At 42.3% G+C, this 15,009-nt stretch overlaps 1 protein-coding gene across 2 annotated transcripts in view; it reads left to right on the top strand.

Moving 5' to 3' along the window:
- Nucleotides 1-15,009, top strand: part of lrp2a (low density lipoprotein receptor-related protein 2a) — a 361,142-nt gene that overhangs the window by 153,060 nt on the left and 193,073 nt on the right. For both annotated transcript variants that reach the window (XM_078552334.1, XM_078552333.1), the window contains exons 17-22: nt 659-851; nt 986-1,111; nt 2,796-2,926; nt 6,066-6,203; nt 7,443-7,724; nt 10,743-10,982. In XM_078552334.1, coding sequence (XP_078408460.1) covers nt 659-851; nt 986-1,111; nt 2,796-2,926; nt 6,066-6,203; nt 7,443-7,724; nt 10,743-10,982 — 1,110 coding nt within the window. The remainder of the gene's footprint in view (nt 1-658; nt 852-985; nt 1,112-2,795; nt 2,927-6,065; nt 6,204-7,442; nt 7,725-10,742; nt 10,983-15,009) is intronic.

Below are 15,009 nucleotides of genomic sequence, written 5' to 3'. Positions count from 1 at the left end.
GATTGTGGGTTCTGCTTCTTAAACAAAATATGGAAACTTCTTTGCCCTTTAGCATTTTTAAAGGATAGTCATCAGTTTAAAAGATTGTTTTTACAGGTGTTTAATTTCTCCATGTGTTGTATTGGTCTAATTAGATTATTTTTAAATTCTGCTTTATATGGAGACAATCCGATAATATCAGCTCCTTGCTATCCTCTTAAAGTTGTAGTTAAGGATACCCTGGAAGCTGGAAGTGAAGTTCCTACCATTTTTAAGAAGATAAATCTGCCAGTTTCATAATAAATTCATTTTAGTCTCATCAACAAATAAATGTGTTGCACTTGCCTATATCCTAAAACTAAGGACTGAGGTTAAGCTCTGCTTGATTTGAGATTTTGAACTGTAGGCTTCCCCACTACGGCATTTTTTTTAGGGGAACTAGTTGTCAAAATGGCCACAGGGGTGGAGACTGGATGGTGCACTCTCTGCTCACCTTTGGCACCTGGATTTGAATTTGTTTGGATTGTTCTTTCTTGCTCACTGTCTCTCACCCCCAATCTCATTCTTTCACTCTCTTGCTACAAACCAGCTAAGAGCTTGTAAACAGAACTCTGTATCTACCAGCGAACAAACTTGAGAATTAAAATCAATAATGCTTGGTTTTCTGTCTGGTATGTAGACCAGGAAATCCTAGTTACCAATAGAGTGGATGGAGTAGAAGATCTGGCTTTTGATTGGATTTCAAGGAATCTTTACTGGACTGATGCACGTTACAGCAGCATTTCTGTTCTGCGGTTAGCTGATAAATCCAGGAGAACAATTGTTGAGAACTTGAACAATCCTAGATCTATTGTTGTGCATCCAGTGATGGGGTAAATAAAATTTTCAGTATTCATAGTTTTCTCCCTGTTAAATATCATGGATGGATTTTTGAGTAACATTCGTAGATTTAGTTGGAGCTGAAACCCATAAGTGTCGGATTTACCACTTTAACATCCACTTACAGATATATCTTCTGGACAGACTGGTACAGGCCTGCAAAGATCATGAGAGCCTGGGGTGATGGGTCAAATGCAATGGCAATAATCAATACAACACTCGGTTGGCCGAATGGCCTAGCCATTGACTGGAGGTAAGCCAGACTGATAATTCAAAGGCTAATTCTACAGCTGTCAATCTTCAGGGGGAATGTTTTCCTCCATTTGCTAATGGTCAAGAAATAGTCAGTTTACCCTTAAAACAGCTTTTATGGGTGGAAATTTATGCCAGTGGGATTTTATGGACCCGCCGGACTTTTGAACGGCTCGCTGCATTTTATGGACCCACCCCCACCGCGATGGGGCCGTTAAATCCCACCCAATATTTGTGCGGACGTTTTGCTGGCTTTGACAACTGAATATGAACATTGACATGAAAATAAATTAGCACAGTTTCTTTGATTATACATTATTAAACCCAATAGAGTAGCAGGATACAAGTTTTTCCATCATAATTTTTAACTTCTACCAAGACATCACGGAGACAGTCGAGGGGGTCAAAGCACTTCACCAGAGAGAGGACGAAGAAAACATATCAGTCACTTTCAAACCTCACATTCATTTGATCAAGGCTGATCCAATAGTACAATAAAAATGGATCTTGGAAGATTGTCTGGTTGTCGTTTTAACTAGGAATAGTATTTGTCACATGACCAGAAGAGTCAGAATAAAATTTCTTTTTTACGAAAAGAACAGGAGAAGACCTCTTTTTCTTGCAATAATTAAATTAAAATTCAGTTTTAAATGACGTTGAATTGTTTTAATTGTAAAATGTGATTTCCTTGGTTGTTTGTTGAATAAAAAACATTCCCATGAATGCCTTTAAAACAGAAATTAAACCCCTTAAATTCTAAGGAAAGAAAAACAAGTGGTATTCACGTTAGTTGTTAAGCATTCACTTTCAGTGAATGTATAAGTAAAAGATTTATTGATTACTCTGCAATACTTATTGAATTCTGAACCTAAATGCTAGTTACAGAATGATGAATGCATTTGCACATGGACTGCAACGCTTCAAGAAGGCAGCTCACCACCACCTTCTCAAGCGCAATTAGGAATGGGCAATAAATGCTGGCCCAGCCAGTGATGCCCACATCCCATGAACGAATAAACAAAAAACTTGTTTTCAGCCCATTACCATTGTTCTGTCCCATATGCTGATAGTTAATTTCAGAGTTTGTTTTCTTTTCTTTATTCTTTCATGGGCTATGGGCATCGCTGGCAAGGTAATTTGTTGTCCATCTCTAATTGCCCTTGAACTAAGTGGCTTGCTCAACATTTCAAAGAGCAGATCAGAGGTAGCCACATTGCTCTGGATCTGGATTCACATGTAGGCCAGACCAGGAAAGGATGGCAGATTTCCTTCCCTTAAGGGTATTAGTGAACCACATGGGGTTTTACGGCAATCAATGATAGCTTCATGCTCATGATTACTGAGACTGGCTTTAAATTCCAGATTATTATTAATTGAATTCAAATTCCACCAGCTGCCATGGTGGGATATGAACCCCCTGTTTCCCAGGGCATTAGCCTGGGCCGCTGGATTACTAGTCCAGTGGTATTACCGTTATACCACCATCAGTCCATTGCTGTCCTCCATGGTAGTCCTGGTTCATGAGCAGGTCTTATATTTATTTGAGAGTGTCAGCTGTAGAGCAGAATATTGTAACGCTGAATTTATTTTTTAAATCTTTGTGGGCGTGTTTTGAATTCAGCACGTCATTTTACACAATTATTTAGTCTCCACTTCAACTGAATCAAAGATTTTTGCTTTTCTAGTTCTCTTCGTCTGTATTGGGTGGATGCCTTTTTTGATAAAATTGAGCACTGCTCCTTCAGTGGTTTCGACAGACAGACACTCAGTCAAATTAGCCAAATGTCACACCCTTTTGGTCTTACAGTATTTGGTGGTAAGTCACAATCCTATAAAATTTTAAAGTCATGAGACTTCCTGTAAAAGAAATTAAAATACATTGGGCCATAACTTCTGACTCTCCAGCGTCGGATTTGGCGGGTACCCCAAAGATGCACTGGGGAATCCCTCTCGGAGGTTCCCAGGTAAGGGTTTGCACGGCAATTGCCCAGAAGTGCACACATCCTCTGGACAATTGAGCTGTGCTGGGAATCATCTGAAAATACGGCTTAAATCGCAAACTTTGGATGCCTCCGACAATAGTTACTCAGAAAATGTTAGAAGAATTAAAACCCCTTTTAACTTCTGGGTAACTATTGTAAAGACCCAGACCTACCTCTCTGGACTACCCCCACAACCCTGAACGCCACCACACGGGACTCCCCCCACCCTCCCGAACCCCCAACCCCACACCCCAACCCAGAATTCTGATACCCCCCACCCCGGCCTCCCATCCTCAGCCCTCCCACGACCTCTGACAACGCCACCCCCTGGACCTCCAACTATCTCCCCCCTCCCAAAGTCCCCCCACAGACTTCCAAGCGCCCTCCCCACCCCGCACCCCATGGATTTCCAACCCCCCTCTCCACCCCCCCCACCATTGGACATCCAACCGACCCCACCCACACCCCCACCCTCCTGGACCACCCCTGGACACCCCCAACCCCCAAAATCCTATTCACTTTTCTTACATACTTCCCTTCTCCATGGCTTGTCGATTTCCCTGACCCTTTAAACTTACCTGCTTTATGGCAGCTTGTGCTGTAAAAAAGAGGGTGTGGCCTCCTTGAACCCACCAGAGCTACTCTTTTCTGGGGCCTGAGAGAAGCCTTATGGTGCAGGCCCCAAGCAGCTCCGGTGAACAGAAGGGCCAGGGTAAGTGTGTATTTATTTCTTCTAATTCCTGTGGGCCAGCACTTTCCGATGCTAGTTGTAAGTTATGGCCCATTGTAAACATTTATGATATGTAGTTGTATTCATTTTGTTACACAAAACTGAGCATCCATGAGATGCTGTGGGCCATCAGCAGCAGCAGAATTGTGTACAAACACAATTTGTAACCTCATGACCCAGCATATCCCCCCTCTCCCATTACCATCAAGCCAGGGGCTCAACCCTGGTTCAGTGAAGAGTGCAGGAGGGCATGCCAGGAGCAGCACCAAGCATACCTAAAAATGAGGTGTCAACAGGACTACTTGCGTGCCAAACAGCATAAGCAGCAAGTGACAGACAGAGCTATGCGATCCTACAACTAATGGATCAGAGCTAAGCTCTGCAGTCCTGCCACATCCAGTCGTGATTGGTGGTGGACAATTAAACAACTCACTAGAGGAGGAGGCTCCACAAATATCCCCATTCTCAATGATGGAGGAGCTAAGCACATCAGTGCAAAAGATAAGGCTGAAGCATTTGCTACAATTTTCAGCCAGAAGTGCCAAGTGGATGATCCATCTCGGCCTCCTCTGGAGGTCCCCAGCATCACAGATGCGTCTTCAGCCAATTCGATTCACTCCACGTGATATCAAGAAACGGCTGAAGGCACTGGATATTGTAAAGACTATGGGCCCTGACAATATTCCGGCAATAGCACTGAAGACTTGCGCTCCAGAACTTGCTGCGCCCCTACCCAAGCTATTCTAATACTGCTACAACACTGGCGTCTACCCGCCCATGTAGAAAATTGCCCAGGCATGTCCTGTACACAAAAAGCAGGGCAAATCCAACCCGGCCAGTCTACTCTCCATCATCAGTAAAGTAATGGAAGGGGTCATCAACAGTGCTACCAAGTGGCACTTGCTTAGCAATAACCTGCTCACTGATGCCCAGTTTGGGTTCCACCACGGTCACTCAGCTCCTGACCTCATTACAGCCTTGCTTCAAACATGGACAAAACAGCTGAACTCCCGAGATGAGGTGAGAATGACTGCCCTTGACATCAAGGCAGCATTTGACCGAATGTGGCATCAAGGAACCTTTTCGAAACTGGAGTCAATTGGAATCAGGAGGAAACCTCTCCACTGGTTGGAGTCATACCTAGCACAAAGGAAGATGGTTGTGGTTGTTGGAGGTCAATCATTTCAGGTCCAGGATATCACTGCATGATTTCCTCAGGGTAGTGTCCTCGGCCCAACCATCTTCAGCTGCTTCATCAATGACCTTCCTTCCATCATAAGATCAGAAGTGGGGATGTTTGCTGATGATTGCACGATGTTCGGTACCATTCACGACTCCTCAGATACTGAAGCAGTCCATGTCCAAATGCATCAAGACCTGGACAATATCAAGGCTTGGGTTGACAAGTGGCAAGTAACATTCGTGCCACACAAGTGTCAGGCAATGACCATCTCCAACAAGAGAGAATCCAACCATCACCCCTTGATGTTCAATGGCATTATCATCACTGAATGCTCTACTATCAACATCCTGGGGGTTACCATTGACTAGAAACTGAATTGGACTAGCCATATAAATACTGTGGCTACAAGAGCAGGTCAGAAGCTAGGAATCGTGCGACGGGTAACCCACCTCCTGACTCCCCAAAGCCTGTCCACCTCCTACAAGACACAAGTCAGGAGTGTGATGGAACACTTGCCTGGAAGAGTGCAGCTCCAACAACACTCGAAAAGCCTGACACTGTCCAGGACAAAGCAGCCTGCTTAATTGGCACCACATCCACAAACATTCACTCCCTCCACCACTGACTCACAGTAGCAGCAGTGTGTACCTCTACAAGTTGCATTGCAGGAATTCACCAAGGCTCCTTTGACAGCACTTTCCAAATCCATGACCACTACCATCTGGAAGGATAAGGACAGCAAATAGATGGGAACACCCCACCTGGAAGTTACCTTCCAAGTCACTCACCATCCTGACTTGGAAATATATTGCCGTTCCTTCACTGTCACTGGGTCAAAATCCTGGAACTCCCTCCCTAACAGCACTGTGGGTGTACCTACACCACATGGACTGCAGCGGTTGAAGAAGGCAGCTCACCACCATCTTCTCAAGGGCAAGTAGGAATGGGCAATAAATACTTGCCCAGCCAGCAAAGCCCACATCCTGTGAATGAAAAAAAGAACAAAACTACATCAGCTAGTTTGGCCTTATATAGTTTTTTGATTGCCTTTTCTCTGTAGATTATGCATACTTTACGGATTGGAGGCTGAATGGTATTGTCCGTGTGCGGAAAATAGATGGTGGTGGGATGTCTATTATCAGAAGAGGCATTGACAACATTATGCATGTAAAATCATTTGATGCTTCTGTCCAGACTGGTATGTATAAATAATCAAATTATATATTTTTTAACTATCTACGAAATCTGTTGAACTAACAAATTCCCCAAAGCACGCAGGTCTAAAATTTTGAGGGTCCTGCTTCACCAGCGCAGTTGTGGTGGAGCAGGATCTCCATTTGGCCAAAGCCAAAGGTGTAAACTCCATCCCAACTAGTACCTCATGGTCTTTTCCATGATGAAACAAAATGAGCAGCGATAATCTTAGCTGAATAAAGAGCCACTCTGCCTCTAGAAAGAAAGTAATCGATCCCTGATGGGATTGATTTCTTTGCTCTGGGTAAATGCTGAGACATTTCAAAAGGCCTCAACAGAGCACCACCATATCTTAGCTGATGGAATTTCCAATCAGCCTTTAGAATGGCCTTCTGGGTGAAATTCTTGATGTAACCTGTGAAAAAAGCCCAGACAATCCATCTTTGACAAAGGAGGTGTAAAATTTACCCATTGTTCCGCCAGAAAATGGCAAAACGGGACAAGTTAGAATCGTGGTAAAAATGAATTCTGCCCAAATTTTGGCTGTGTCAGTTGGTAGCATTCTGGCCTCTGAGTCAGAAAGTCGCTGGTTCAAATCCCACTACAGGACTTGAACACAAAAATCAAGGTCGACGCTCTAGTGCAGTACTGTGAGGAGTGCTGCACTGACAGAAATGCTGTCTTTTGGATGAGATGTTAAACTGAGGTCCAGTCTGCTCTCTCAGGTTGACATAAAAATCCCATGGCACTATTTCAAAGATGAGCAAGGAAGTCACCCCTGGTATTCTGGCCTTAATCAACATCACAAAAATTGAATATTTGTTTTGCTGTTTGCAGAACCTTGCTGTCTGCAAATTGGCTTTTCTACATTGCAATAATGACTTGGTTTCAAAAGTGCTTCATTGGCTGTAAAGCACTTTCGGATGTCCGTCATGAAAGGCGCTTTATAAATGCAAACCTTCCAATTTTTTGTCTTTTCAATCTGCTGGCTCTCCACCTTTGGGCCCAAATAGAATTTGGGCTAGTAGATTGAATAGAGGGGAATGCACTCCCATTAAGTTTAATGAAGAATTTATTATAAGTGAAAAAAAATCAATTTTTGGAAGAATTTTACTCCCAATATTATTTACTAACTTCCATTTGACTTAATACTGAGAAAATTTTATTTTAATGAATTCCCATGTTGAAGTCTTAGTGTCGTCTACACCTTTCTAACAGACGTTTTGCTGTTTATGTAATATAGGATCCAACAACTGTAACAAACCAACAAACCCCAATGGAGACTGCAGTCATTTTTGCTTCCCGGTACCCAATTTTCAGAGAGTCTGTGGTTGCCCCTACGGAATGAAACTTGATTCCAACCACATTAACTGCATTGAAGATTTATTAAGTGAACCACCCACACAACAATGTGCCTTCTTTTCTTTCACTTGTGCCAATGGAAGATGTGTGCCAAATTACAGTCACTGTGATGGAGTTAATGACTGCCATGATAATAGTGATGAAGCAAACTGTGGAACTTTAAGTACGTACTGTTGAAATTTACATACAATGTAGCCAATGTGTCAGTATAATTGAAGCGTTTAATGCACTTATTTAATTTATTTAAAAGGCCTTGATTTCTCTTCTTACATAAGCTCAAATTTACCTTTCAGCACTTCTAATTAATACATTCTTGGGCGAAGAAATAAAAGATTATGAAACATTACAGAATGAGATCAATTGTCCTCAGCTTTCAGAATACTTCTCTTTGTCACATTAATTAAATTTCTAATATACCAATGGATTTCAATCCTTTATGAACCATCATATTTAATTAATATATCCTGAATGATACTACAAATAGTGTTTTGATTGGAATGCTAGCAGACTTTGAACCCCAGTAATAATTTGACACAGTAAAGCCCATCGTAAAATTAGTAGAAATGTTAGATTTTAAAATCTACTTTTTCCTATGGGGAATAGAACTGGAAAACATGTTTGCCGTCCAGAAATCAAGCAAAGAGCCTGATTTTCATGGAGTTGGGAAGACTCCACAAACCTTTAAAAATAGTGGGCAGGACCCGGATGCAGAAATTCCACCCCAAATTCCGACAGATTCGATTTTTACCAGCGGGGGAAGGGGACGGTGAGTGATTCACACAGGAGGGAAACTTGAATTTAGCAGGGTCATTTCAACTTAGTGCTGAGTTCAAACAGTCCCCATTTTGGCTGTTCTAAGGGTTTTAACCCCCAGTGTGGGAGTCACAAATTGATGGAGTAAACCTTTTTGAATGGTGGGTAAAATCTGTTTAATTGTTATGCTTTGAAGCTTTTTTAAATCCTCTACTCTTTAAACTTGGAATAAAAAGGCTTAAACTGTTAGTGCGAGTTTAAAAAAAATGCTGGACTGTTTTGGCTGACAGGCCATCTGGTTTAGGTTAGAAAAAGACATTGCCACCTGTTTGTGCAGTTTCAATAGATATCTTTATTCTCATTTCCAAAGGATTATTATTTTATTATGTCATTATGAAGGCTTGGCTGAGTTTCAAAAACGAAATTATCTCATGGAGGTTTTGACTTCATAGTTTGATAGTTTAAAGAGGCTACTAAAGGATTAGCCATCTTTGATGTCAGGTCTATATAGACATTTCTTTCTATAAGAGTTGAACAATTGAGATTTAAAACTTTGAATGGGTTTCATGAATGAGTTTTTCACTATCAAGTGTGTATGAATGTGAGCTGTATTTGATTGTTAGAAGTTTAATTTTTTTCATCCCTGCATGGCTCCTGAGGTCTACCCATGGCAGATGCTGGGTGAGTGGCAATGGAGGTGGCATGGAGGTATGAGGGGTCATGAGGATATGAGGGATTATGTGGAGTTGGGTGAGGGCATGAGTTGGCATGAAGGAGCTAAGGGAGCATGAGGGGTCATGAGGGCATGAGGGAACATCAGGTGTATAAGGGTGGGCATGTGGGTTGGGCAGAACCCATGAGCTGGCATGGAGAGGCAATGGGAGTACAAGGTAGCATGCGGATGGGTGGAGGTTGAGGGAGGCGGTGAGGGCTAGAAGTCCTAACAGTTTCTAAAACAACTGGGGCAAAGTCCCAGAGAACTCAAGCAGGCCTTCTGACCAGCCCCCCTTGCCACTCATCTGCCCCTGAGGCCGCCCAGAATCTCCTTCCAGGGTTGGTGGGCTTGACTTGATCCTGTCCCCACCTCTCCAGAGTGCAAGTTGGGTCCAATGGTGCCCTTTAATCTGAGGTGGGTCTGCCAAATTGGTAAATTTCCTGACTCGAGCTACCTCGTTAGCCAAAATCCAGCCCTAAGTGTTGCATTTAGATTTTACATCGATATCCTGCATGAGGTTTTAACTGGCATCGCTGGTGTTTTATGAGCAGCCTATTGAATATAGTCAAATCACAAATATATGGATCATTTTTATAGCTTTTTAGTGAAAAGCTGCCATCAGGCAAATTTGACGATTATCAAAAGAGGAAAAGAGAGACTAGCATTTATAGAACACCTTGCATGACCCCAGGATGTTCCAAAGCACTTTACAGGCAATTAAGGAGTTTTTAAACATAGTCACCATTGTAATGTAGGAAATGTGGCAGCCAACTTGCACTCAGCAAAATGTCACAAGCAGCAATGTGATAATGACCCGAGATTTTCGTAGTTCTGGCTGAGGGATAAATGTTGGTCAGGACATTGCGAGAACTTCCCTACAAAATGGGGCCTTTTATTTCCACTTGAGAGGACTTCAGTTCAATGTCTCTTTTGAATGACTACTCAGTATTGTACTACAGTGTCAGCTTAAATCTATCTGGTGGAACTAGAATCCACAACCTTTTGCCTCAGGTGAGAATACTATCTACTGAACCACAGCTGACACCAATTCTGCACAAGGGAGAATGAGTAAGACTAATGTGGAGGCATTGGGTGAAGGCTTATACTGAAGTATAATTGTTTTAATAGCCATTTGGCAACAATTTCTTTGATAAGCTCTTGTATTTTCAATGTACAGTACTGAAAGTAATTTTGACAACAGTGCAATTTTACTGATTTAAGTTGAAATGATTTCTGATTTTATCTTGTATGCAATTATATTATCTCACTAGTACAGGTTTTGGTACATGAAGATTAATTTCAGGCCCCAAATATTTCTGTATCAGTTCATTATTGAAATGTATTGTTTAAGGTCCATAAAAAAAGATTGAATATTCTGACATAAGTGTTGGAAAATGGGTCTTGTTAACAAGGGTAAAGTTTGTTAAGTACTTCCATGCATTGTGTGGTATTCATTCAGAGTCAAAATGCATGGCGTTTCAATGCGTCAAAGATGAGAAGCTTTTAATATGTATTTAATAATATGCACTACTAATTTGACTGAAGCTGCTATAATTTTCTAAGTTTCTAACTTCTGAGACAAGCCATCTTAGCATCTGATGGGTGTTACATGCGGATATTATTAATTTCCCCACTAAGAAAAGTATAGACTTGAACCATTTTTATACACTTATCATAAAAACGTATATTCTTGTCCTGTATTTCTGCACCTAGATACCACATGCTCTTCATTTGCCTTTACGTGCACAAATGACCAATGCATTCCAAATTACTGGAGATGTGATGGACAAGATGACTGCTCAGATGGGAGTGATGAAAAAGGATGCCCAACTAATGTCCCCAGAACCTGTGCTGCAAATGCTTTTACCTGCACAAATTTCAGGTGCATCCCTAAGACCTGGGTATGTGACACAGAAAATGATTGTGGAGATGGCTCAGATGAACTTAACTGTGGTATGTATTACATTTTGTTCTGCGAGGCGTGTTTTGTAAGTTTAAATGATGTAGGGTGGACTTTTTGAAATGAAATAACCCATTGATCTGTTGTGATCTGGTATCATTTTACAACAATTTGTTTTAATACTTTATGGAATTTTAGGTTTCTGACGGACATTTGGTAACATCAGCAGCGGCAGTATGTCTGAAGAAATTTAGGACCATTGTTTGTATGAACACTTTCACCAAATGAACAATTAAAGAATTCAAATATTCATTAAATTTTCAGTAAAATTAAATAAAATGTAATGGTTTATTAAATTCCCAGTCTTCAGATTGAATAAGAATATATTATCTTCAGTTAGTGCAGTTAGAGAAAAAAACTCCAAATGAAATAGTACCGTAAAGTATGTAATATCAGTGTGTAAGCTAAACACCATTAGCTATTAGGCCAATTAATTTAAATATCCTGATCAGATAGGGGCATATTAATCTCTCCAAAGTGTGTTCATTCTCTGCACTTAAGAAAATGTACGTGCTCTTCATGTGGTCAAGGCTAGACAAAGTAAAACACAACAAAAGGTTTATACTTATTTAAGAATATACAGATAAATTTAAAATATTTAAGATTTAAGAGTGAGATTTTGCTGTAGCAGCGGCAGCCCCGTTGTCAGGGTGGTTTTTGGGTGCCAAGTAGGCTGAGGAAGCAGGACTTCTTTTGTGATATTGCCAGCAAAAGGCAATTGAGAACCAACAGTCGGGGGAGGTGGCCAATAAAGGAAGGCAGGTGGCCCTTGTTGTAATATGCCTTTAAGGGATTGCAGCATGACATCACGTGAATAGAAGTGTGTCATGCAATCCTGTCTTAGTTTCACTTTTGCTTTCAGCAGAGCACACACACAGCTTTGCAGCTCTGATGTCATCAAGCTTTATCCCTCTGTATATATGTTCCCAAGTGCCTAGTCTCGATAAATGAACCCACAGCGTGTTTACTCAATCCCTTATGAGTGATGGGTGCTTTTATATCATTATAAAACCATGACAGCTCACCCCATTACCGGCACAATCAGAGGACCAGCAGCTCTGCAGCCTCGGCAGCACCACTGAGAGAGATGGCAGCTGCTAAGGCAGCAAGGAGAACATGAGAGCAAGTGTCTTCAGAATGGTGAATATTAAATGATTTTTTAATATGCTCCAAGCAGGCAGGGCCTGGAGAATGCTGGGGCCACTGGGGCATCATTTGCTGCCAGCGATCCCTGCTTCCAACATGGAGCCTCCAGGTTGAATGGAATCCTGGGAAGTTGCCTCCATGTAGCTGGTGGGCTCCCCTCCAGGTGATGAAGGACCACTCCCCCATTGGCAAAATGCAAGCACCCACAGATAATCACCTTCAATTGGGCCATTAATCATTCAAATTGCCTGCCCACTTCCATTTGGCGAGCAGCAGCGGTCCCATAGTTGGGATACCTCCCCAATGGCAGCACTGAGCCTTCCCGGCGTGGCTGCCTGGCATTTTACCAGCCCCACTGCCTCGTTCACACCACCCGGAGGCCAGGAAAATTCCGCCCTCTATTTTTTGAAATAACGGTCATGCTGAGAATGAAATTTCAGCTCAGAAATGTCTCCAACAGTGAATGACATCTAAAAATTACTGCATGGGGTGATATGTTTGTTCATTGCAGAAGAAGGTTACAAATTTCCAGTGTCTTGTTAAAACATCAGAAATGAGTTGTTGAAGCTATTGGAGAAAGATTAATTAAGCTCATTAACTGGGGCGGGGGAGGGGGTTGATTGCTTAAACGCTGTTTTGCGGTGTCCACATATTTGTAAGACATGCAGAGCTGTTGGTTTTAAGCCCAATGCAGAGCTGACACCAAAGAAACAAACCAACAGCTCAGCAACAGGGATGTGTGCTGATTTATTACTTCCAGCATCATTTTAGATGGGCAGAAGGATGAATTAAATATTCAGAAAGATTTGGAAGAGGCTTTTAACCCTACTCGCACAAAAATAAAAGTGTCTAGGCAATGATAAATGAGCAGCTCACTTATTTACTCTGATCATGAGCATTTCCAAGACGACATGTGTTATGTTTTGTTCCCAGAAGTTAAAAATAATTATACTTGTACGGGCTGGATTTTCGCTACCGAGGCAGGGATTTCCCAACTCGTCAGATTCACCTCAGTAGGAAGTGCCATGTCAGACTCAATTTTTCTCCTGAAGGGATGAGGGGGTGGTGTGGTTGTGCTGAGGCCGGGTGTGGGATGGAGTCAGGCCTGCTGTCCCTGGAAGCAGATGTGCCACTTGCTCGTCCTGCTTTCTACCCTTAATGTCCCCATTAGCACATCCTTTAGATATCATCACCGTCAACACCCCTTTGTACTTTTGTCTATGACATCTTTGGCAATCTCTTCTTGGCCTCCACCTATCACAGGCCCCCTATCCAGCTCTACCTGTCCCACCCACCACCCTCTACAAGTTTATATTTCATCTCATTTCCATATGTCTTAGTTCTGATGAAGGGTCATACGGACTCGAAACGTCAACTGTATCCCTCTCCGCAGATGCTGTCAGACCTGCTGAGTTTTTCCAGGTATTTTTGTTTTTGTTCAATAAAGATAATCCTTTTCCTAGAGTACTTAAGGAAGTAGCCCTAGAAATAGTGGATGCATTGGTGGTCATCTTCCAAGATTCTATAGACTCTGGAACAGTTCCTACAGATTGGAGGGTGTTAATGTTAAAAAGAGAGGTAGAGAGAAAACATGGAATTATAGACCAGTCAGCCTGACGTTAGTAGTGGGGAAAATTCTAGATCCCCTTATAAAAGATTTAATAGCTGAGCACTTGGAAAACAGTGGCAGAATCGGACAGAGTCAGCATGGATTTACGAAAGGGAAATCATGCTTGACAAATCTACTGGAATTTTTCGAGGATGTAACTGGTAGAGTTGGAGACAGTGGATGAGCCAGTGGATGTGGTTTATTTAGACTTTCAGAAGGCTTTCAACAAAGTCCCACATAAGAGGTTGGCGTGTAAAATTAAAATGCATGGGATTGGGGGTAGTGTATTGAGATGGATAGAAAACTGGTTGGCAGACAGGAAACAAAGAGTAGGAATAAACGGGCCTTTTTCCAAATGGCAGGCAATGATTAGTGGGGTACCGCAGGGACCGGTGCTGGGACCCCAGCTATTCGCAATATATATTAATGATTTGGATGAGGGAACTAAATGTAATATCTCAAAATTTGCAGATGACACAAAGCTGGGTGGGAGGGTGAGCTGTGAGGAGGATACAGAAATGCTTCAGTGTGATTTGGACAAGCTGAATGAGTGGGCAAATGCATGTCAGATGCAGTATAATGTGGATAAATGTGAGGTTATCCACTTTGGTAGCAAAAACAGAAAGGCAGATTATTATCTGAATGGCTATAAATTGAGAGAGGGGAATGTGCAACGAGACCTGGGTGTCCTCGTACACCAGTCGCTGAAGGTAAGCATGCAGGTATAGCAAAGGCGGTAAAGAAGGCAAATGGGATGTTGGCCTTCATAGCCAGAGGATTCGAGTACAGGGGCAGGGATGTCTTGCTGCAATTATACAGGGCCTTGGTGAGACCACACCTGAAATGTTATGTGCAGTTTTGGTCTCCTTATCTGAGGAAGAATGTTCTCGCTATAGATGGAGTGCAGCAAAGGTTTACCAGACTGATTCCTGGGATGGCGGGACTGACATATGAGGAAAGATTGAGTCAGTTAGGATTATATTCGCTGGAGTTCAGAAGAATGAAGGGGGACCTCAAAGAAACCTATAAAATTCTAACAGGACTAGACAGGGTAGATGCATGAAGGATGTTCCCCATGGTGGGGGAGTCCCGAACCAGGGTCACAGTCTGAGGATACGGGGTGGATCATTTAGGACTGAGATGAGGAGAAATTTCTTCACCCAGAGAGTGGTGAGCCTGTGGAATTCGCTACCACAGAAAGTAGTTGAGGCCAAACATTGTATGTTTTCAAGAAGGAGTTAGATATAGCTCTTGGGATGAAAGGG

Source organism: Cetorhinus maximus, chromosome 11, assembly GCF_964194155.1.
Source record: "Cetorhinus maximus chromosome 11, sCetMax3.hap1.1, whole genome shotgun sequence".
Lineage (NCBI taxonomy): Eukaryota > Metazoa > Chordata > Chondrichthyes > Lamniformes > Cetorhinidae > Cetorhinus > Cetorhinus maximus.
Note: the sequence above shows the minus strand (reverse complement) of the source record. Positions and strands in the feature narration are given on the sequence as shown.